The sequence below is a fragment of the Nesoenas mayeri genome, assembly GCF_963082525.1.
Source record: "Nesoenas mayeri genome assembly, chromosome: 1".
In the NCBI taxonomy this organism is placed as follows: domain Eukaryota; kingdom Metazoa; phylum Chordata; class Aves; order Columbiformes; family Columbidae; genus Nesoenas; species Nesoenas mayeri.
Genome location: NC_137541.1, coordinates 152,386,880 through 152,412,169, shown reverse-complemented (window position 1 = coordinate 152,412,169; position 25,290 = coordinate 152,386,880). Strand labels below are relative to the sequence as shown.

Here is a 25,290-nt window from a genome sequence, read left to right as displayed (position 1 = left end):
TTTTGCTCTTTTGATGTACTGTATAAGGTGACAGGATCTAAATGTCAGCAGGTCTAACATTTGATTCACATTAACATAATTACCTGCAGTGCTTGGACAAACAAAACTGAAACTCTTTCATCCTTAGATCAGAGACTTTTTCCCATCTTTGAAGATAAGACTCTGGGTTGGCTTTGGAAACTGCCCGCTTAAAGTGGCTTTGCCTGAGTTTACATAACAAGACTTTTGCAATGGTGCATTTCAATGCATTTGGGGCTGCTTCAGTCACATCAAACGTGCACAGATAATGAGCAGAATTTGAAAAATACTCTCTCCAGCAAGGAGCTGTACAGTTCATCAGGTGACAGCACTTTTGCTTGTGTCCCGTGTCCTTCTCTATTAGGAGGTCCCATTGATGAGCGTTTTTTGATGTCCAAGCCACATCTCTGATCACTAAGGTGGCTCCAGCTCTGCCTAAAAGACGTGAAAAGCTGCGGTCCTGCTGCCTCTTGTCTGCACTGTCACTCACGCTTATCTACTATTTCTGTAGCTCCTGATTACACCTATACTGACTTCACGTTTTCTTGTTTCTATGTAAAATTTGACAAGGCTGCACCTTATCATCGTTTTTCGTTTCCCTCCTCTAGAAAGCAGAGACAGTAACTGTCATTCATCCTGAATGAGGAAAGCTGCTGTGTTTAGAGGTTTCTGTAATAATGTAAAGCTATTGCTTTGGTGGATTTTGATCATTTGATGAAAGCCAGTCTTTGAACAAAATGCAGTGTACAGCAAAATCTGCTTTTTTTGGAGGGCTGGGCATGCGAGTTGTGTTCCAGGCCCCAGCTGTCAAGTGTCGTCCCACTCAGGGCAGTGACCAGCCTAGAAATTACTTTCAAGCAGATGGCATCTGTCAAATACCTGTTACAAAGTGCTCTGGAAGATGTTTAGAAACTGTGGGTGATATTAGGGCAGTAGCCATGATTTTTTTTCAAGCTCTTTATTGTTTTTGGATAGGTTATTACATTCAAGCTTTCACCAAGATCGAAGATCTACAGGACTTTGTCTTATGTCAATTTGTATTGTGTGATAGTGAAATAGAGGAGAGTCCTGGAGAGCAAAAAGTTTTGACTTACAGTTTTTATTTTCTAAATTAGCTTTTTAAAAGTTATTGTAAGAGACACTGAGTTTGTGCATTAAAAGGCAACAGTGAGACTACACAGTGCTGAATCCAGCAGTTACTGCCAGGAGCACTATAACCAAAGCAGTGCTGCTCCTGTGTGCAAAAATAATTGAGGTGGCAAGACAAGGAATTTTTTCAGGGCATATTGATTTTTGTTTAGCGGAAAATATCTAAGGCTACCAGTAATTCACAATTTTGTCCTTACCATTTCAGAGACTTGGTGCTGTTTAATTTGAAGAATCTTTACAGATATTGCCATGGAAATTACTTTTATCAATATCTTCCGGAGGCACATATCAGAGTCTTGTCAGCCTCTGTGGAGCAAAGCTTTGTCTTTCTGTCACCTAGCTCTCACTAATAGCTGAGGAAAGCTGATCAGGTAAACATCTGTGGGGTCCTTTTTCATAGTGTGCCCCCCTGTAAGACTCTCTGCCCTTGCTTATTTGTACAGATTTGCTTTGACTAATGGACAATGCGTAAAGTTGATCGATTGTTGACGTTAGCTTTAGACTCTTTCTTACCTACTAAAATTCACACATATGAAACAAGTTACAGAAGCTCATTCAGTTTTCCTTATTAATGATTTTGTTGTCTTGCAGTTGCTATTGACATGTTTGTCTGGTGATAGTTCTTTTCTGTCTGCAGTCAGAGCTTTATCGTTTGCTTTCCAGTCTTTGAGGAAGCTTTTGGCCCTTGGAGGGGTGTTGGTTGGTTGCTCGATTGAGCAACAGTGAGCTGTCATAGGCTAGATTTTCATCTGAATGGCATTTGATAACATGTCAACATAACACGTAGTGGTTAACTGGAAATGAAGTAACTGTTTGATCTGTTCATTCCCTGCAGATCTACAGCTGTGGTCTGTCACCAAAATCTTTAATTTCACACATCTGCACAATGGTACTGGAGCTCACTCTCCATGTTTACAGGTGTTACTGCTTGGATTCAGCTTCCAAAAGTATTCCTGTTGTGTGTGCTTATGGTGCAGAGTTCGTGTTTTCAAATTATGGGAAAACCAGGCTGTGTCCCAGACTCTTGCCCCATCACCTTCCAAAAAAGCTTGCCTTATTTTGGGAAATCCCTGATGTTCATTTAATCAAAGGCTCTCTCAGAGGTTGTTACCCTCTTCTCAGAAATTCAAATGCTGTTTTCTCTTGGCCTTGCAAAAGATTTTCTGACATTTCTTAATATTAGCTTTGTTCTTTAACATAGGGGTATTGCATTGTGATTCCTGTTTTGGAAAAAAGCCGAGTCATGTATTGTAAGGCTCTGAACCTCTGAAGGCAACGCTGATTCTTACTTATGTGGTCCTGTTCTGTCAAAGCCTGAAGATTGCATCTTATTCTTCATACCTCATGGCTTTCTAGATACTTTTTTTTTTTTAATACAGTGCTAATTTCAATTGTGAGTGCGTGTCTTGGGCAGTGGAGGTGATAATTAAATGGAGAGGTTTGAAATCAGGTTAGTAATCAGGCAGAGAAATTGGTGTGAAGGGATGAAGGAAGTTAACAACGTTATTTGTGTGAGCGTAGTACACAGCAAACAGCTGAGGACCTGACTTGTCTTCTACGCTGATGCCTCCGAAGTATTTTTTTTCTCCTGGATTGGATTGCAGACAAAGAAGAACACATATGGGGTTTTTCTAGGAAACTAGACACTGCCAAGGAGTATTTATTCCCAGGTACTGAAACGTGATGATCTGTACTGGCAAATGATCCAAGTGGTCCTTGGCAAGGTTTTTGCCCATGCCAACCAACACCTTCTTTCCCTGGGGAGGAACTGCTGTGGTCCAGGGGTTCTGCCTGAGGGTGTAGAGCCCAGCTGGCCTCGGTGTCAGAGAACTCTTCTGGGCAGGTTTAAATGTTGTGTGTAGGCTGTAGCTGTTAAGAGCTGGAAGAGTTTCTGTCTTTGTGCTGAATACCATGGTCAGGAACATTCAAGGTGATCGCCCTTCCTGAAGAAAGTTATGTGTTGAACATTTGTACCCTGTCAGCTTTAAAATGCTGCTGCTTTGGTGTCTGCATGTGGGAATAAACTGTAAGATGACACAGTAGCCCTTCCACGTTCAGTGAAGCTGTAGATAAAGCATATTTGTAAGGTGTCCTTAGCCGCGTAACTACAGCTGTTGTGAACATCCAGCGTCTTAAAGGGAGGTTGGCATGCTGCTTCTCTGAGACAGTACTTGTTTTGCTTTCTTTATGGAAGTACTTGTACTTGTTCTGCTTTCTTTTCTTTTTACAGCTGATTTTGCAATGTAATAGTCATTATCACCATTTAAAATCTCTTGGCCCTTCATATGCCTTGGGTTATGTCTTGATGTGAAGTTGCAAAGGAGTTATGTGAATGAAATGTTTGTAAAATGCTTTGAAGATAAAAAGCTCTACAGTAGGTTTTTATTATTACCAGAGGCAAAGTGAGTGGGAGTGGCTTAATATTGTACTCTTCATTTCCCGAGAGATGTCTTTGTTTTGAAGAGTGCACATTATCAATTTGATTTGAGACAAAATTATCTTATTTCAGTCCTGAATATCAATAAATTGGCACACTTTCTACCTTGAGATTATTTGCATGGGATATTTGTAAAAGACCAGAGCAGTTATGGTACTGTCTATGGCTCTATCCTTCACTTACATTGAATGGAACATTTATTTAAGGTATTTGCTTCTGCTATGCAAAGATATTTTGAATCTGATCCATTCAAGCATCCTTATATACAGCTGTATTCTTATATCTGTATGATATATAGATATATGTGAGATACTTATTTGAGAAAAATATATTCAAGATATGTATTGCTCTTCTAGAGATAAAATCCATTTCAATGTGTAAATAGAAAAGTGATCTGCATTCAGAAATGGTGATGTTTTATTGGCTGGGTTCACAGACAGTTTTTCACACAGTCAACATACCGCATATAAAAGAACTGGGTTTTTTTTAAACAGTGCTTTAAATATTTCTTGGATCATTTTTATTTCCAGCCTGTATCTACATCATAAACTGGTAGCTGTCAAAAAAAACACCCAGTGAGCTGTTTGGCAAGTCACGATCTCCGACCATTTCCTTGTGAGCAGGAGGAGAGAGGGAGCTGCATGGTTCAAATGGAAATTCAGCTTCAGCTTGCTGAGTGGGCGACCACTTCAGGGACACCGATGATGTCCTCACGTGGTTCCTCATCTCCCTTGCCCTTGCAGCGGGGTCATGGCTCCCACCCCGCAGCCTTGTTTTGGCACAGCCATTGTGTGTTGCCAGCATCGAGCACCTTTGGGGATTTCTGGAGCAGCTTCTGCGGGCGGAGGGGCAGACGGGAGGCACCACGTCCCTTGACGCGCTCCAGCCTCGCTCAGTCCAGCTGCAAAAGCTTCGGGCTCCCGCCTGGCACTCGCAGAAATCGTGGTGGAATTTGCTGATGCTGCCAGACGTGAGCTAAGCACTCGTTCCCAAGCGGTGTGTCCCGTCCGGACAGCTGTTGGTTGTGAAAAACACACATGGGCTTTCATCCGTAATAATAGAGCTTTGTTGAAGTATTGCAAGCTCAAAATATTCTGTGTGATACTACCAAATAGTACCCCCTTGCTTAGCCTTTAGGGAACTTTATTCCCCCGTGCTTCAGGTAAAATGTTCATTTATTGTCATCATTTATGATAGAGGTGGGGAGGGAGGGAGGATAAATTTTCCCTCTGAACTGCCAGTAAGGATTAACTGACATTGTTGGGCAGCGCTTTCAAAATATTCTGACCTATTTACACAACAAAACTGATCAGAACAAAATAAATAGTTCTGGTCAGCGGCTGAATGCTGTATTGTGGCAGCTATATTTGGCAGCAGATTTGCTCATAATTTTTCCAATGTAGACAAAACCCGAATGCTACAGAAATCTTAAGCATTATGAGCCTATAATACCCTCGCTGAATAGCTCGATTCTCTTGTTGCCTTTTGGGGAAAGGGGATAGTTTGGCCATAATTCAGTTGGAACAAATGCTTATGAAGCAACTGCCAGAAAAGCGTATGAGTAGATTTTATCATTTTGCCATGCAGCATAATAAATAATTGCATCATTTCCAGCAAGCTGCAGTATATACCTGCAAGATGATAGATCTCTCTCCGAGGTATAATCTCTGCAAAGAAGCGTTAAATAGAGAATTATGACAGAATGTAAGAATTATTGGTTTCCTGCTTTTTTTTTAAATTATTATTATTTTATTATTTTGTAACAACTGTAGTGGAACTTGCAATTATCTTCCTCATTTTAATTTGGTATCCCCTGAGAAATAAATTGAGATAAATGTTTCATTTTTGCTATTTGGACAACCATTCCTTATTTCTTGGGTCACAGATTTTTGGTAGTTTGAAGGATAAAGTTGCCTGACACTCAAGATAGGAAATATCTGTTTCTATCTTGCATCTTCTACTTAGATTCTGAGCATACTAAAATGAAGCCTTTTTAAACTTCTCTTTTGTTCCCAATTCCATTTAGTGATAGTCCCAATGCTGTCCATGAGGTGGAAAAGTGGTTACCACGACTGCACTCAGTTGTCATAGGACCTGGCTTAGGTAGAGATGAAGTTCTACTTGAGAACGCTAAGGTAATGTGTATATTGATGTTTTATTCTGTGTCTTTATGTTGAATTTTATTAACCAGTTTCCTGTCCTTTACATTATTACACAAATGGTTTTGATAGGGTTACTAAATAACAAATTTAATAAAATATTGTTGACTGAAAGTTACAGCTGTTATTCATGGTCTGCATTATTAAACTGCAAGTATCACTTTGAATTTTAGGCACCCATATGTTGTTTTGATTTGCTTTTATTTTGATTGTGAAAGCCGCTAATTAAGAAATAGATTTTGACATCTCTAGAAAAAGGGCTCTGCATTTTCTTTGGTGCAGAGCACCTGTACTGTAAGAATGTAAATGTGGATTTGAGCTCCGAATTTTCAAAACAGCATTTGACAATTTGTATCAAGAGGTACCAAAGAACAGGGTCTGTGTCCCCTTGCCATAAGAAGTCATACTCTTAATTATAAAATGCTGCAGATTTCTACTCTGGATAAAGAGGTAATCGTGTTTTCTGTCAAATGTTAGTGGAGACCTGAAAACAGGAGCTTAAATAGTTCTATACTCTAAATAATATGTACTTACATCATCTTCCAGACGATGGGTTGTATTACTGTCAACACATCTTTGTATGTTCAAAGTATATCTTTTAGTCTAATATCAATCTGATTTTGTACACTTTTTTTCTTTTTTCCTGAGAAGTGTTACGGAATTAATCAGTGGTACTAACAAGTGGAATTAATATAATTTACAGAAAAGTTGACAGTTGCACAATGAAACTGCAAGACAGGGGAGGCAAGAAACTGAAGACCACACTATCCAAGCAGTTTAGAATATCCTGAGAGCTAAGGAGGGTTGTTTTGTTAGTCTTTTGTTAGAGAAAGTTGCTGCTGGCACTCTTTGCTGCTTTAATTCCCCTTCTGTTTCCAAAAAAATTTTGGTTTATGATATAGAGGTGCAAAACTAATACAGAGCATGAATTCAGAAAGAAAAGATACGTTTATTACAGCTGATCAAGAGATTGAATTCTATTCTGAATGAAAAATTTCAACAGATTTTATTCTTTTTTGAAAAGGTTTTTTCACTATTCTTTTTACAGAAAAAAAAATTGGGCAATGATTTTTTTCTTGGTTTTTAAACAATTTTTTCTTTTCTAAATGAAAACAACTTTAAACAAAAGAAAATAAGAATTCATTTAGAATATCTGAGACATCTAACGTAAGCTTCTTTTATATCAGAATTCCATCTGGGTTTTATAAATATCTGTCAGTGTGTTTATTACGGAAGTATCTGGAAGATTCCTTGATTGTATCTATTTTTTCATCATTGCTAAAAACAATTTTGATTTCTTAGTGAATTACAAGCATGCTTTTACTTCAGCCTGTCTGTTCTGTGTGAGCTAGCTTAAAGAAACTAAGTAGGCAACAAAGACAAGGCGTTTGGAAGTTCCTTCATGCTGGAATCTCAGGCCGTGTTCACATGAGCCGTGGATCTGAGCTTATTAACTTCAAGTCACATTAAAGTTCAAGTTCTTTGTCTTCACTATAATTACGTAAGTGTTCATTAGTTACCCAGTGGTGATTTTTTAATAGGTAATTGTGGACGAGTGAATGCTGGTTGCCTGCTTGAGGAAGACTGGTGCTTTTCTGTGCTGGGGAAAGGCTGAGTCTTCCTCTTGCTTCAGCAGTGAATTTTAATCTTTGTATCACTCTTCACCTTCAAGAAAAAAAGGCCAGTGTTGATAGCGTTGCTATTTAAAACTTTTATAGGAGGCTGGCTTGGTATATGATTTTCTGTTTTCACTTGAAGCTAAGCTCAGCATGCTGTCATATGAATAGAAGGCTGAGATGTTAGATTAGTGTCTTATTTCTGGTCAGCATTTTGTATCAGAGTGGCAGGGGCGATGGGAGAGAGCTCCCCCTCCTCTTCCTTCTGCTGCCCCATTAAAGTGCTGAGGCATAGTGATCTGTCACCTCTCTGATGCTGGTCTGATGTCAGTTCTTGTCAGTGTTGTGTCCACACATTGCCAATGAGTGTGCTTGTCCAAACAGTCATGTGTTTGCGCTGCTTCACTCTTCTGAGCATTGAGAAATCCAGATAGTAATCCAGTAAACTGAAATTTCTGGTATACAGCCTGAGGACAGTGTTTTATGGTGGAACAGCCTGAGTACTTGTTGACCAGATTGTGCATCTTCTCTCTCCGGACCAAAGAATGCTTTATTTCCTCAGCATCTTTACTGTGTCACCTGCCTCCCTCATGCTGAATGTCTGCAGTGTGTACACTGTGGCATTTCAGCTCCTTTCAACAGCCTGATGGAAAAGAAGCACCTTATGATCGGTTTCCTTTTATTTTTTTTTTTTTTTTTTGAGAGCATAGTGATACTCTTTGAACATGTACTTATTGACTTCCTGTGATTGTCTCATGTGGCTGTAATTCCACTTACAAGTACCGTTACAAGAAGCCACAAGTTAAATCCTTCTCTCATATGCCACTTGTGAGTCTGTGCCAAAACCCTCACATACTGTTCCTCAGTTGCCTGGGTTAGGGCTGGTGCTCTGTCACAGCTTTCTAGCCATGGGTTTGCAGGACCAGGAGGTACAGTTTCAGAAAAATGGCCTAAGGAAAGCATTTATTGTGTGCTAATACCTGTGCAACTGGATCCCATGTAGATGTGACGATTCTAATCGTGGCCTGGTTAGACCCTCCAACTCTGGAGCAAATAAGCCGTCCAGGCTATTTCTCTTCAAAAGAAAGGAACAAACCCATGTTTCTTCTCCACTACTTAGCTCTGGAGTTTGCAGATTGAAGCATCTCTGCTCCCCATTATACTTCAGACTTCCAAAATACTGTTATCACATCTGGTGTGGAACTTGGCCATCACAGCCAGCTGCCTTGTAGGCCACATTGGGCCAGTTTTTCCCTTTCAGTGTCCACGATGGATTCTGGCCAGAGACGACAGTACCATTACCTCCCCGAGTTCCCCTCAGCTGATATGCTGCTGGTGGTGGTTTAGGCTCTGTTGAGAAAGAGTTTAGCTGCCACGTGGAAGCAAGGCCAAGGTCCCTACGACTGTCCTCTCTCAGCGCTTAAAAGCAGAGTATTTTCAAAGCTATTGGATGTTCTCCTCTTGTTCACACAGCAGCAATACTCTGTCCCTATCTTATCCACCCACCACAGCATTTTTAATTCAGCCATTCCAGGGATGTTTGCACTTCTGATCTTATTCTGATCTGATTTTTCTTACAGCCTGAGGCTTGGAAGTAGGGGAATTCCTGTCTGTACCTTCAAGAGCTGTTCCTCAGATTTGTGAGAGAACCAGGTTCCTTTCCTGCAGAGTGATGAGTGCAGCTCTTGAGAGGAGTTTGGAAAGAATATTAAACTCCTTGCATAGCCCTCTGGGAGAGGAGATGATGCTGCCTAATCCTCCGGGGTGTTCTGCATCATGCTGCCACCTAGCAGTTACAGGCTTAGCTGTGGCCTTTGTCCAGACTCTTGTCATGTCCTTTCCCCTTCTGGTATGAATGTGGTGTTCTGTCAAATGTTCTGCTTCTGAGTTAGGTGAATCTTTAATGGATACATTAACTGGCTTTGTGGTCAAATGGACTGATACAGAATTGTTAGTGTAATGGTAGTTACTGTTGGGTTTGGGTAGAGAAAAGCAATGATCCTTGCAAAGAGCTCTGTCCTTAACTAAAGTAAGACTTCGACATTGGAATCATCTTTGTCACTGGACTCCCTGCCTCTCTCCCTGAAGTGGTAGCACCAAATTCTGGACCCTGTCACTCCATTCTTACTGTGTTTCGTTATGCAGCAGCGGGGTTAGATTGTTGTTCTCAGCAGAACGTGCTTGCTTCCCTCCTGGAAGAGAGGTAATGATTAATGGCAAGAATGGCGCTGTTTAACTCAGATTACTTGGTAAAATCAACCGGGTCCTCAAACCACACACTTGCTCCTCTTGCTCAATTCCCAATCTTTGTTTTATCTCCAAGAAAACGTCCTGAATACTAACCTTGGTTGTTCTCTTGGCTCAGGCCCTGCCTAGCTGCCATTTATACCCATTGCTGTTTCTCTTTCCCCAACCCTCTTGCCTTGCAGTGCTGCCCTCAGCCAGTCATTTGCCCTTAGAGATCCCTGCTATCTGTTGGGATATAAATTTCAGAAATCTCATTTTCCACCCCTAGTGTCATCATCTCAAGGTTGTGTGGAAATGTCTTGGCTGTAGGTAAATGTCTCGCAAAGGGTGGGAGAGGTTTGGGCCCCTGTCATGGATTACCTGCATCAAGTGTGCCCAGAGAGAGCCCGTTTGAAATTTTGTCTTTCAAATGGGTTCTTGGTTCAGTTTCAGCTGAAGTATCAGCCTTTCTGTGTTTGCTTTTGGTTAGCTGGATTAATTGCCCCCTTTGAAGCCTCCTGCTTTGAGGATTTAGGCAACACTTTCACAGCCTTAATAAATGATGAGAATGGCACCAGGTGCTTCAGTACATTGTTTGCATTAGCTTTTGCAAGATCAAGAGGACTACCTTTTGTTGTCGTAGCAGTCTGTTAAAGCTAAATCTGCTGCAGTGGGCCTTGAGAAGTATTTTCCTCTTGATACCTGAACAACCTCCAGGTTCAGTATGTACCGAGTGTAAGACACCTGAGAAGCATACCAGGCTAATGCTGCAGTTGGTAGATTATTGTCTGTGGTAACTACTACCATACACGAGTATGAGCAACAGGGTGATGAGGCACTGGAGCAGGTTGCGCAGAGAAGTCGTGGATGTTACATCCCAGGAAGTGTTCAAGGCCAGGCTGGATGGGGCTTTGAGCAACCTGGTTTGGTGGAAGGTGTCCCTGCCTATGCTGGGGAGCTTGAACTAGATCTTCAAGGGCCCTTCCAACCCAAACCATTCTATGATTCTATGTGTTACTCTTTGGAATCACTGCTCATGTCAACTCAAGATATCAGAAAAATTATTTACAAGAAGCTTAATTCTTTAGCGTGTGTCAGGTGCATTTGCTTCCTGCCCTGCTTATACCCTCTGGAAAGTACTCTGCTGGTTCTTGCTGGGGGGATTCAGCACTTCATCGGTAACTGAAGTAGCAGTGAGGACACATCACTTGCTGTCCTCAGCTAGGAGGAGGTGACGTGGATGGGGTCTTGTGCCTGTGATACTGCAGAGGCAAAAACCAGAGAGCGTGTATGTGCACCCACTGTGAGAATGTGTGTGTGAACTGTAGAATCATAGAATCGTCTCGTTTGGAAGAGACCCTCAGAATCACTGAGTCCAACCATAACCTAACTCTGGCTCTAAACCATGTCCCTAAGATCGTCGTCTAAATACCTTTTAAACACCTCCAGGGATGGTGACCCTACCACTTCCCTGGGCAGCCTGTTCCAATGCTTCACAACCCTCTTAATGAACAGGTTTTTTTTCCTGATATCCAATCTGAACCTCCCCTGGTGCAACTCGAGGCCATTTTCTCTCATCCTATCACTTGCTACTTGGGAGAAGAGACCAACCCCTTCCATGCTACAACCTCCTTTCAGGTGGTTGCAGAGAGCGATAAGGTCTCCCCTCAGCCTCCTTTTCTCCAGGCTAAACAGCCCCAGTTCCCTCAACCGCTCCTCATCAGACTTGTGCTCCAGACCCCTCACCAGCTTCATCGCCCTCCTTTGCACTCTCTCTAGTACTTCTCTAGTACTTCTCCCAGCCTCCACCCAATCTCCAGAATTGATGTCTGTACCATAAGTAGTAATCAGTGAAAAAGTACTCTATTACTGGGCAAGCTACCTTGCTTTCAAACAGCCTGATGAGAGTCAGAATTTGTGTACATCTTCACTGAACATGAGGCAGCTGCTGGGACAAGATGCAGTTCTTTCTCTGTGATGTTGGTACTTGGTGCAGATGAAGCTTGGGAATGCCAGCTCAAGGCAGAGAGATCTTGGTTGTGCTAAGAACTATTGCTACTTGTTCTAAGAACTATTAGTATTCTGTGGCTTCCTCACAAGTATCTTGATTAGAAAAACAGTGTTTGAAAATACGCTAACGGGACCTTAAAGACAGGTTTATGCAGCTTGCAAGCAAAATTTATTTTTTAATATATGTAATGGATCTTGATGAAAGTCATTCACAGTGAAGTGGGATGTTTATTTGCTTTCTATGTGTAGGTGTATAGTGTTGTTTAATTTGATTTTGATACTTAAAAGCATTTGTAAACAAAACACTGGAACTGGATACTTTTTCAACTCTTTGTGAGCATCATTCAGCCAGAAACCCTAAAAAGAAATTGGCAGTGATAAATTCCAGAGTTCACTTAAAGTTTATGTTTATTTGTTTTATTTTAAGACAAAATGCCAGCAGCTGACCATGAGTATCTTAAGCCAAAAGTAACATTAACATAATCAACCATAAATTGGAAACCTTGTAAAACTTGTAAACCTTGTAAACCTTGTAAAACCTTTGGTTTGTGAGTGCAAACGTTCAGTGGATGAGACAGCATGAGAAAGTGCCTTTAATTATTCTGATTTAGATTTTTCACTTTGGAGTAAACAGGATTATTGCTTAAGATGATGTTGAATGTATTTAGGAATAGAAGTATATAACTGTAGCTTCTCAAGTGGTGTCAGGTTGATCATAAACTGGGGGGGGGAAATAGCTGAGAAGGAATGGTCTGGTTTTTTGCATAACTAAGACAGTATTTTAGAGGATTTTACTTTGTTTTCTTGTATTCCTTATATTCAGGCATTACTTTCAATTATGTCACTGCTTTAAGAATTTAGCATATGATCGAGACAGATATTAAGAAACTGTTAGGTGCAGTTTTCCTCAGAGTTTGACAGCAAGTGATCTACTTTGAACTCAAAAGGGGAATCTACAATGGATCATTCTCTCCCTTTTTTTTACCATAAAACTGTTTTGATTAGCAGCCTTCTACAGCATCTTCAGTGCTGTTAGTTATAACACCAGCTTTTAACATTTTCCCAAAGCATTAAATGGGTTTGATGATGTAGTGGTGTACTCTTTAAAGTCATTCTCACCCTCTGCCTGACTTAAATGAAGTATTTTCCTGTGCACCTGAAAATCTGTTTCGGAAAACAGGGCCTAGCATGTGGCATGACAGTTAAGAGAGAAAAGACCCAGTTAAATTGAATGGAGCATAAACCATGAGATAAGGAAGCTATTTGTTTCAAAGAAAGGATATTCCTCTCTGTTATGTGACTCTTTATTCAAGTAATAGGAGTGGTGGTAATTTCTTATGTGAGGTTTGAGAGCTTAGTGGAGTGATTAATGAGCTAGTGAGAGTTATGCATACAGGAACAGATAAAGTAAAACTGAGGCAATTAGGCTAGTGAAAGGTGATTTGTATAAATCCTGTTTACAGAGTGAGATTTTGATTGACGTTGCTGAGTTTTGAAAGGAGGATGAGTTCTTGTATTGGTTTGTGGAAGGTAATAAAAGTAAGTTTCAGAGTTAACTGTGTGTTTCCACCAGCGGGTAAATAAAAAAGCCAAACCAGTCACTGAAAATATGGCTCTAATGTGAAGAATCTCAAATAGTGGAACTCCAGTTTTAACATTTTTCAAAACTTGCTGTATCAAACATATTCTATTCAGGGAAGCTTCTCCCCCCTGCCAGCCCTGACTGCAGCCTTGAGCGCAGCCTGAGCTTGGGATATTTGCCCACCTCTAGCTGTGCAAGATTACAAACTTCTGCTTGCCAAGCCCGTTTTCCAAGCATCTCAACCACCAAGGTGCAGCCTGACCTCTATGCAGCTGAGTCCCTGCTAACTCTGCATTTATCCAGGCTCAAAGTGAGGAATGCAGAAATGCCTCCTAGGGATTTCAGTGCCTATTTGTAGGAATTGGTTTGCAGTGTGTTGAGGTCAAACTTTTTGGTTCCTCCCGGGCACCTTGAGGAGGAGGGTGCGCAGAAGCGCTTCCAGCTGCAGCATTTACAGGGAAATTTCTGGCTATTTTTTCCCTTTTATATCTCTGTTCCAGACAAAACTATAGATTCAGGGTTATTGGAGGAGAGCAGCGTCCATGTGGAAAATACAAGCAGTTAAAAGGGGCATTTCAACAGCAGTTTCTGATCCTAGCTTTCAGGAGAGGGTTCTTTGTAAAAGGGGCTGCTATTCCTTTTTGATTATTTAAGGTTGTGTGAGACCTAAGCAGTGCCAAGTTACGCACATTTGCACATCTCTGCCAAATGAGAAGCTTGTCACTCTTGCTGCCTTGAGTCTGGCAGCTCCAGTTTAGGCAGCCAGGAGCCCAGGTCAATCCAGTGTTGTCACATCAGAAGCTCGGGCTGGAGCAGTGGAGCTGAGCTGTGCTGTCAGTCACCACTATGTAACCAGCATTCCAGAAGGTAGAGTTTAAGGTTTTAGAGAACTCTTGTTTAAAGGACTTGACCTGCTTAGCAGCTCACCTAAAATATTTCAACTTTACTTTGGAACATATAGCAGAAGATTCAATTACATACTTGGCATTCGCAGGTTACAGTAGAATGCACTTTTGGTGGGCTGAAGGCAAGGTTATGCTGCTTCCTAAAATATTTGGGTGTCATTGTGGTCCATGCTGTCTATTACTATGGCATGCTGAAGCTTGAATTTCTTTTTGAGCACGTGGGTAAGGAATTTTGCCAAGAGCAGGCCAAGACATGACTCTTGAAGGGACCTAGGAAATGCAGTGTTCATTGCTGGTGTCAATAAAGGAAACTGTCTGCAATGTCTTTCCTTCGACAATTTAATGCATCCTTAGTTAAAATTATTTACTATTGTGGGATAAATGTCACTTTTTATACGATGCTATTGCATTTTTTGTTTATTTCATGAAAATTAAATCTTTTATTAGAAACACTGTCTAATTTCCCAGTTCTTCCCTTTGCAAACACCAAATGCCATAGTTATTGTGTAGATAAACCAGTTCATCGGGAAGAACACAAGTAGTGGTAGAACTAATAAAGGATGTGTAAATAGAGTTGCTGGCTCATGGGCTTGATGGAGAAGTCCAGGCTATGGGTGCTCACTGTGGGTGCACCACCTGCTCTCTACTCCTGTGGCCTCAAGGCAACTACTCTATGCCATGGCTGATGAGATATCCCTTGGTTGTACCTAGAAGATCCGTAACTATTTATTCCTCTCTCATGTGTTTCCCCTGTTCCCCTTTTCCGTGTTTTTTTGCAGTCTTTGTCTCGACTGGCTCATCTGGACCTGTTCTCTTTTTCCGTAATAATTGTGGAAGTGCTCAAGAGTCCTGGATGTTAGTCAGTGCAGGTGACTCTTGTGTCTCTCAGCACAGCCACAGGCTAGCAAATGGATAAATCGTGTCACGCCTTTCTGCATTTCAGTGCTCACTTTCACCAGTAGCCTGCCCATTTGTTCTTCCAGACTTCTTCCTCCTGCAGTCCTTTCCAGCCTGAATGATTCAGATTTTGTGTGTGGTGTTCTGGTTTCGGTGTGTTGGGCATTTGGAGTTTTTGTTGGTTGGTTGGGGTTTCTTTGTTTGGGTTTGTGTGTGTGCTTTTGTTTGTTTGTTTATTTGTTTGGGGTGTTTTTTGTTGTTGTTTTTTGTTTCAAAATAAATATTGGAATTTGGTTTCGGGAATCTATTTTAAAATTCTCATGTGAAAACTGGGACAGAGAACACAGATTTCTACTAAAACAAATGCATTGCATTTGAATGAATAGCTTCCACCGTAATAAATGTATTCATTAAAACACATAAATTCTTTGCCTTTGCTTTGTAAATTTTTCCAGTTACAGTAAAGTGTTACCTTTAACCAGATCCACATGGAACACTGTTTTCTAGTGTGACACAACTTCTTTTTCAGTTCTTATTGAGTAGATTGCTTGCATACAAGTCTTGGATGGATACCCAGTCGTAGAACAAAGATTTTTCAGGAAATGTTGTGTTTCAAGAGCAGAGTGGGCGTAGAGTCAGGTTAATTTCACCCCCTCTGCCTCTTCTCCCCTCAGCCACCTCCACCAAAAGTTGCAATCACTGAAATATTATTTTGGGCATTCCTAAATGTTGATTGTTTGGTGCCACTAACAAATGATAACTGTGCAGGTGGTTGTCCCATACAGCACCTTCATGGGATGTCTGAATCCCAGGTCATTTCCCCTTTGACTTAATTGGGGTAGAAACTTAAACTTTGGCCTCAAATTGTTAGGAGAGAAAGCTCTTGTTAACAGATTTGTTCTAGTGTGAGTCCTGCAGTTTTGCAGTTCATTGTTGCCGATTTTGATCACAGAGGGCTGGATCCTGTTTCCCTCTTCTCATTCAGATGCCATGAGCTAACTCATACAAAACAATATCTCTAGCAAAAGACTGCCCAAACTCCTGTTATTAAGGCTCTTGACATGATAGGCAAGAAGAATGAGATTTGGGCCTGGCTGTGAGTGCCACAGAGGAAGTATTCAGTCTTTGATATCTCAGCTAACCAGTGTGGTTGTAGGTCAAGAGTGTGAATGACAGCAACGTGTCATTCTCTCCTCCTCATTGTTGTTTTCTCTGTTTCGTGACTAGTGCCAAGGTTGCCCCATGAGACCAGTCCTTCGTTTCTGGATGTCCTCAAGTGATTAGGAATCAAGGGAAGGAAGCGCTCCTACCTTGGTCTGAACCAAACTGAACCACACCTCTGTTGTAGTATCATATATTCTGTGCACAGAAGGATAGTCCATTGGGATATCTTGGAGCTAGAATGTCCAAAATCTTAATATTCAAAATGCCATTGGAAGAGAAAGGGTGGTGTCTTGAGTTTATCATTGATAGCTGTATGTGTTGCTGTTCACTTGTGTGATTCACGTTTGGATTTCAGGTCTTGTCTTAGTAACTTTTCTGACTATTTTCGATTGGCATTGTTCTCTTCTAAATCCTTTCTCATATAAATATTTGTTACATGGGTCAAAACTGAACAGATGGTTCCTTGCCGATACATAGAGTCCTATCAGAAACAGTTAAATAGGTTTTGGTGTAAAAGTAGAGTTAGTCTGAGCTGTGTTCATTGTGCAATTAATAGTGAAGGTTCTTCTCTATGCTGCAAGTATTAAACAGAGAAAGTCCATGCCAACTGTGGAGATACAGATTCAGCTGAAAATTCATTTTTGCCTCCAGAAACAAAATACTCCACACCGAGGACATGTCCATTATTGCTGTAAACACCTCTTATGCCAATTTTTTTTTAGAGAGTATCTGCAGTAACACTATTTGAAAGTGGGCTTAATCTCACCTAATCCTCTGTGTCTAAAAATAAACCAGTAAGGTGTCTCTGCTCCCTCTGTGATAGCTGAGGAGAGACCTTATGGCTGCTGGTGGTTCATCCCACCCTAAACACGGTGTCTAAGCAAGACAGGCTGAATTGGTCACTAGTGGTGACCTTTAAATGGCAGCAGGTGGGATGGGCCCTGGCCACAATCGAAAGGAAACAGAGGTTCTCCAATGAGTGTTGTGTCCTTCAAATGGGTGGTTGTCTTACAGGGGTTCTATTATCTCTGTTACTGCTTTATTACAGTTACCAGATTACCCCCTCACTCCCCAGAACTTCTTTTCCGAGGACCCTTGTCTGTCTCCAAGTGGTTTCTCTTTGCGTTTAAGGAAGGAAGAGGAAAGGAAAGGAAAGGAAAACAATTAGGGTAGCGGGTCTGTTTGGTTTGTGTGTGTTGTGGTGTGTGTTTGTTGGGTTTTTTGTTTGTTTTGTGTTTTTCTCAATCAAAAATGAGCTTTTCAAATAAGACAAAGGACTTGGTATACCCCAATTATTTGTTTTATAAGGAGAGAAAGAGAAGGCAACGATCACTCTGTTAGAGTAGAAACTGATACCTCAGAGACTTGGTGCAACAATAAAAGTTGCTTGGCTGGTAGATTTTACTTAGCTAGATGAAATTTCTCTTAAGAGCAAAGGTCAAACATCTCGGGATTGTGGAGGATGTGCTGGAGAGGTAGGAACTTATAATGTTATTAGAACAAAATATCTTATTTCTCTGGAGTGTACCAGTGACCCAGCCTTCCAGAAGCTGTTTACCTGTACATATACTATCATGTTTTGTAACTTCCACCCTTTTTCTTTTTTTTTTTTTGTACTCACATTCTTTTGGTGCACAGTGGATCTTCAGGATTCTAGATTTAGCCTGTTGTTAGATACCTATATAGACAAAAAGTGGAAATTCTAACCAGTAATCCAGATGACAGTTATGACACAACATGAAAAGGAGCCAAACAATAACAGCAGCAGCCAAACCTTAACTGTTTCAGGCACAGAACTTTGTCAAAATTAGTTACATGGATTGCTCATAATGAATTCATGTGAATAGCTGGGGAGGTTAAGGACTTTGAGATCTGGTGTCTTCCTTAGGGGATCCATTGGGGAAATCTTTTTTGGTTTTAAAGAATGAAGTGTTATGAAAGACTGACTTACTAAAGTTGACATACTAGAATAAACTGATGATTCATATTAGTGGGAAGTGGAGCAGTAATAATTTTAAGTGTACTGAAGGAGTTTGATGAAGCTGCTAAAGTACGAAAACATTCTAATTTATACCAGTTAGAAAATAGGGTTGCAGTAAATGGTATTTGTATCTTCAAAAATTGGGGGAGGATGATCTGAATGCTGTTTTACATAACACCTCGCTAACCTCTGGAGTGCTCAGTGCTGCATGGTGTCTAATCAGAGCAGCTTAGTATGGTTCAAAAATAACTGGACCTTTGGATGTATAACATTCATTTTATATGGTGGGGGAGAAAGAAAACATCAAACATAAACTTGGTTGCTAGATCCACAGCCTTGTTTTATTATAACCAAGTGAGTCAAATTAAACATAATTGTTAATGAACTTAACACAGCAGGGACAGTGCAGTACGGCTTCTGTAAAGGAAAACTGAGCTGTGCACATCTGTGCAGATTAGCATTAATGAATAAAGAAATTACTCTGTCTCATAAATTTCTTAAAAGCTTTACAAGTAAGGCTCTCTGGTTTTCAAGTGTGTCACAACTACTTCTAGGTATATTTTGAGATTCTGTCCTTGCACAGCTGTTAAATGTACTTATTCATAACTTTGAATAATTTATTAGTAGCTGAATGGTGTATGAGTTGTGTAAAACTTGCAAGTGGTTCAAAATTATTTAAGTAGCTGAATATAAGAGAAGACTTGTGGTTGTTCCCTTGGGATCAAGACAAGGATGGGTACTCAGCAGCCTGTGGCACAGCCCAAGCCAAGACCTGTGTAAGCGAATGTACGTCATGGAAAGGTTTTTATTCTGTGGTGGCTTCTAATGTCACTGCAGGTGTGTGTAGGGACAAGTCCTCAGGCTTGGGGTAGAGGGTGTTGTTTCAGTCTCACACTTGCAACATGCAAACGGTGCCCAAACAAGCAAAAGTACTGTTGGCTTGAAGCACGCTGCTAAATTCTGATCATCCATTTAAAAATAGAAGGGAAAGATTTCTACTGGTATTGGAAAAAAAATCAGAATCAGGCAGGAATGAGTTAGTGAGGGTATGTATGTGCCATAATTAATTTACAGGAAGGTGGGTGATATTTATTTTGACCACAATACAAGAACAGAGGTATGTTCAATACCCTGAACATTAATTAAAAACTGCTTCCTTATTCCTTACATAATGTCTTGCTAACCCTTGGAGCTTGGTGCCATATGATAGCTAATCTGAAGAGCTTAATAACATTCAAAAAATAATTAGACTTTTGGATGGATATCATCCTCTCTGTTATCTTATACAGGAGAAAGATAAACTCTCTGGCTTCAAAGACAAGTTGGTAATGACCAACATTCAAAAAACTTAGGACTGTCAGCCATTGCTCATTTAAAAAACTTCAGTATCAGTTGCCACTGTTTGGTTAGGAGAGAGGACAAGTGCAGATGGGCTACTGGGTGTTGCTGCTTGCTGAAAAACACTTTAAAATGGTCTGTTATCTGAGCTGCCTTTATTTTCATTTGAAAGTATAAAACCTCCAGGAGCAGGAGTGAAATGACATGTTTTATGTACAGCTTGTCTCAGGGTGTTTGTTTGTACATAAATTCAAATACCACAATGCAGCTATCATCAGAAAAGCAACTGAAATTAGTGTCATAGTTATTGGTAGATTTCTATAACGACAATACGGATTTTGATAATTTTTTTTAATTGGAGATGTGTGTTTGCTATGTACAATTTACATTGGCATTGCATGCCTCCTGCAACAGAGGGAGTGAGATTGCTTGCTTGTTTTCATAGCAACACCGAAGCATGAGTTATGGAAACCCTGTTGACACTGCTTATACTTGAACCAGGGGGAAAAAAATGTAGCTGTAAAATTACCAGTTGATATGAAATGTCTTATATTAGTTGTCAGAATATAGCAGATTTTTTTCTGTCTTATTTTGTAAAAACAACTTATATGACTGGATTTATGGTATGAATTTGTTTTGGATCTTATGAGATTTAAATTACCAAACATCTTAAAGTTATCTGCATTTTTTGCAGGGTATTATAGAAAAATCAAAAGTGAAAGGAATTCCTATCATTATCGATGCTGTAAGTATTTTCTTGATTCAGTCAGTGGTTTGACATTGAAGAATCTATTCAGTAAACGTTGTTCTTACTGTTTTTTGCAGGATGGACTGTGGCTCATTTCCCAGCAGCCTTCTCTTATTCAAGGCTACCAGCGAGCTATTCTCACTCCAAACTACATGGAGTTTAGTAGACTATATGAAGCCATGGTGAGCTGTTTTCTTTCTTGATATTTAAGTTTGTGCAAGTTTAGTCTTTTAATCTTTAAAAATAAACAACTTATTTCTGGGTTGAATATTATTTGCTATCTCTTATATGCAAAAGAAGCATTCTGTGGGTTTTTATTCCATGGGATAATTGCCACTACAATGCATATTCTGAAATGGAATTCTTTTGTAAAGACGACCCTTTCCTTTACATTTTTTGGCACTGCAGTGGGTGTAGAAAAAAAATACCTGAAAAGACTGATGATGCTGCTTTCTCCCCACCCCCATATGCTGAAGTAGAATGTGTTAGAGTATGTTGTTCTAGCAGTAAAATATGTACTGTATATGGAATTCTTGTGTTGTAGCTTAGAGACCCCGTAGACAGTAGTGATCACCATGGATGTGTATTAAGACTCAGCCAAGCCATGGGGAATTTGACAATTGTTCAAAAGGGAGAAAGAGATCTGATTTCAGATGGAGAGAAAGGTAAGTGAAGCCTTTTGCTTTTAGCAGTGTGTTTTGTTTGTTTGTTTGCTTTCAGTCATAGTCCAGTGGTTGGACTATATAGTGACTGGTTGACTGTATTTCCCCGAAGACTGAAGGGGAGGGATGACTCTCTTTGCAGATCATCTTTAGATGATTATGGAAGTTGATATTTTAAGAGTGCAACTTAATTTATTTGCTGAAAAAAGTTACTGATTTTCTCATTTAAATGGCTGTAACTTACGTTTTACATTACGCAGGTATTGAGAAATTATTTTTTTAATCTTTATGAACTGTTTTTAAATCATTAGTTGATATAGCCTGTATAAGGGTAGATATTGCTAAATTAACGCAGAATAATGGTGTTGTTTCACCATATATTGGTGTGTCTGAAAAATAAGGACGTCTTCAGGTTCATGAGCTGCTCAGTTCCTCGATACCATCTACCATGGGGCTGTAGCTTAGCATGTACGTATATGACTTGTACATTAGCACTGGCAATTTAAAAAACAAACAGAAAATTAACTCCAGATTGTCATTACAACTTTTTAAAACAGTCACTTACTAATATGGTTAAAGTATACTTAATAAAATTAGCAGCCTATCTGATGCATTTTGTGCTGATCTCTTCCTGTGATCACTATAAAATTAATTCATGAGTGCCTTCATTGCATTTTGACTGGTCTTATGTCACATACATAACAAGCAGCAGCTCTGCCTCTAATTACTTGAAATGCTAATCTCTGATAAATGTTTATGCTGCTTCAGAACCATTTTGTATATACAGTCAATTTTTCATTATTGGGAGCCATGGGAGTCTTTTATAACAGAAAACCAGATGTAATATGGCAACTGGCTCGTACAGAGACACTTTCCACGTCTCCCCGTTAGTACAGATGCTACAGCAGACCGTCAAGCAAGCTGGGATCTGGAAGCAATGTAGTTATGCCAATGTGCTGCCGGACTTTGGCTGGTCACACAGCACCCAGGTTGCCCTGTGTGAAGTCTCCTGTCATATTTGCACCTGTAGCAGACCTGATTTGTAACCTGGGACGGTCAGGCCAGGCATCAGGGACAATGAACTCAGAAGATAAAATATCCTGGCTCCAGTTTATACCATGTGGAGAGCTTTAAAGCACTGTAGTATGTCTTCTTTTTCTGTTTTTGTGTCAACAGTGTTCTTTTTATGCAAGATTGTTGCTTTTTTTATAAATGAATGCTGAGAAAACTGACTGAGGGCTTTCGATTGGGCACCTTACCTGGGATATCTCTTTTCTCCTCTTGAGCTGTTATTCTTGAGATAAGCGTACCCGCACCATTGCTGGAGAGAGGGGACACTCAGTTTACATCGTTGCTTTTCATTCAGGATTCAAAAAATCAGGAAATAACTCAAACTCTTTCCAGTTTCAATTCTGAATGATCAAGTGCAGCACAAGTTTTGTGAATGTCTTGTGTGCTTTTGGACCTTTTTGTTGTTGTTCGTTTTGTTGGGTTTTTTTTCCTTGCTCTTTGTGCTCTGATGCTTTCGTTTTTGTTTTTCTTTAAGTGGCTTTTTGGTTTAAAATAAGACCAATCCTGTGCCTTTATAGCAGTTGTTTGATGACCAGCTATAGATGCCTTTCTTGTTCTTACCTTGGTTCTATCACTGATGCTTTCACTCTCCTGGATTACAGACATTACAGGCAGCATTGCTCAGCCTTAAGAAAGTGGTTGTCAGGTTTAATACAGGTTATGATGTCTGTTACAAACACTGTTTTTAGGGTTTGTGTTGCTCACAATAAGGTTCTCAACAATTTTGCAGAAACTATAGGCCTCAGTTTCCTTTTAACAAAAATGTTCTTTGGGTCTGGGAGTTGCTGTTGTTCAGTTTTTTAAGAGCTTCTCAAATGTGCAATTACACTGAGAAAGGAGATTTTACTGTCTGCTCTGTGCCACAGCACAGAACATGTTGTCATGTCACTGACTTTGAACTCTCCACCAGGTTTTTTGCTCTTAACTTCTGCTTTTTTTCATCTGTCTGTACTTTTGATCTGATGTCATTTTCTTTCAGCCGAGACAGCGTACATCACAGTTCCAGTGTGAGGGAAATCCAGATCCTTGGTTCAGGCCAATGTCGTCTGAGCACAATCAAATATTATGAAAAGATTTGCCTACTCCTCATTCTCTTGCCTGTTTTTCATATCATCTGTTTGTAGTGCTTAAACCATACCTGTTGCCAGGCATTTACTGCTTGAGCTCATGTGCTTAGCACACTGATACTGTAGTTTCCGCTTCTAAGCTTTCTCATTTGGGAATATGCTGCATGCATGCTTTCTGGGAAAAATAAATAAAGTCTCAGTGCTCTCCAGAAAAACTTGAAACTGCAAACTTCATGTGGCTTTTAGTGTTCTGTGCTTGGCTGTTGTAGAGGAGAGGCTTGCTGAGGATGCAGGATTTTTCAGCAGGGAACACTGGCTTGCTGAATACTCCATAGGTTATAGTGATTGTGGTGGTTATTTTCACAGTACTCTATTTCGTGAGTCTGTAGGAAATTCAGTATCCAATTTACTTCTGTTAGTTGAAGATGAAAAAGGTTATTGGTTGATTTGATAGTGAGCTAGAAGCACAGGTGTCAGTGAAGGATTACTGTCAGCAGATAGCTCTGTATTCTGTGCAGACAGGCACAATAAATTCTGGTTGGAAGATGAAGCTTAATAAATTCAGATTAAAAACAAGGTGGGTTTTTATTAAGGAAAAAATTAGCTATGGCAATAATGTACCTAGAATTTTGATGGATTCCCAAACTGTGGAGTATCTGGACACCTCTGATGTTTGTTTTTACAGATCAGATTAGATGATGCAGGTGGTTTCTTCTGGCCTTAAAATCAGTACTGAATCATGTACAAGGCCTCGGTGAAACCAGTGACAGTCCTCCATTATAAAGGAGGTTTTTCTAAAATTTGTCTCTTTTTCAGTTATGAGCTGCCAGCTTCCCTGTAAACGTAATCACCAAGATTTTAAAATAAGTTTTATATACTCTTTTTGTGTTTCCTTTTGCAATTTCACATTATAGCTTGGTCTACAGTTGTTGATTCCCTGCTCTGCAAAGATGGGCTTCACCATGCTCTTGGTAGGTGATATCAGTGCCATCACTGACCAGGGTAGGAATGAGTACTCAGCCTGTAGGTAAAAGGTAAGTCAGCTTTTATTCACTATGGCACAGCTCTCTAAGGTTTTCTTTTTATTATTCTTTGGAGAACTGGTCAGTAATAAAGTGTGGTTATACCAGTCATAGTTCCTAACATGTTTAAAATTTGGTTAGGTCCTTGAAGTAGGGGATTTGGATTTTAAGTTGATTTTAATGTCAATGTTATAATGAGTTTTTCTCTATTTTCCCCAATACCTCCCTTCCAAAAGGCAGACTTTATGGGTAACCAGCCCGCTTCTGCCTGCGACTGCTTTTTCTTGGAGCCAACAGCCAAACATAGTTTCCCTGCGGTTGCCCAGCTCTGCTCAAGAGAAGCAAAGCAGCATGTGAGAGGGATTGTTGAGTACTGAATATGGGGTAAAAAGCCAGCTCTTGCCAGAAATCCCCATGCAGTACTTCTAATTTCTGCCATTCATTCCCTGTACAGCTGGAAAGGAAGCCATTCAGTGCTTGTCAGCCCCCGGCTCGCTCAGCTAAAAGCTCCTTCTGCATCCAGCTGCCCAGCAGGTTCTGCCTCGATTTTTAACTCGAGCGGCAGCACCTTTGTCTCCGCTCCTGCTTCTGCAGAGGGAGCAAACTGGGGAGGCTGTGGTTCGCGTCCCCTCGGCCACTGTGCTCCCCATTGCACACATAGCCCAGCCGCTGTCTGCCTGCCATTGCTCGTCTGCCATCACGCCATCCCCTGGCTCCTGCACCTGTCCGAGAAACAGCGTGTAAAATTTGGATTATTTTCTTTTAACCTAAATCACCTGGTCTCTCACACTCAAGGACCTATCTAAGTTTTAAAAGTGTGATTAGGGAATATAAAAGTATAAGCACCCTTTATATAAAAGCCAACTTACATTTTCCACATGGAGTGATTTCTCCAGCCCAAGTCATTAATCTTGGTTTCCCTGTCTGTATGTACCCTGGGACATATCTCTGGGAGTCTACAATCTCCAGCTATGTAGTTTTGTGAATTAACTTGCAAAAGGAAAAAGATAAATTTCTTATTAGCATAAACATCTGCCAGGTCAGAGATGTATGTTGGTAAAAGATTTTACTCAAATCTGATATTGGTCTAAACCCGAGTCTTGCTTTTGGTGGAGCACAGTGGTCCTTTGACAGCTACATTATTTTGCATAGTAAAGGGAGATCTTAAACCTTTAATTAAATGAGAGTATTTGTTCTGTGGGTAGCTGATGTTAGCTGATCTAATACAGTTGGATCAT

The 25,290-nt window shown here is 40.3% G+C and overlaps 1 protein-coding gene across 6 annotated transcripts in view; it reads left to right on the top strand.

Moving 5' to 3' along the window:
• NAXD (NAD(P)HX dehydratase) overlaps window positions 1-25,290 on the top strand; it is a 52,901-nt gene that overhangs the window by 17,411 nt on the left and 10,200 nt on the right. For all 6 annotated transcript variants that reach the window (XM_080356441.1, XM_080356440.1, XM_080356445.1 and 3 more), the window contains 4 exons: window positions 5,631-5,739; window positions 20,177-20,227; window positions 20,308-20,412; window positions 20,775-20,895. In XM_080356441.1, the coding sequence (XP_080212567.1) occupies window positions 5,631-5,739; window positions 20,177-20,227; window positions 20,308-20,412; window positions 20,775-20,895 (386 nt within the window). The remainder of the gene's footprint in view (window positions 1-5,630; window positions 5,740-20,176; window positions 20,228-20,307; window positions 20,413-20,774; window positions 20,896-25,290) is intronic.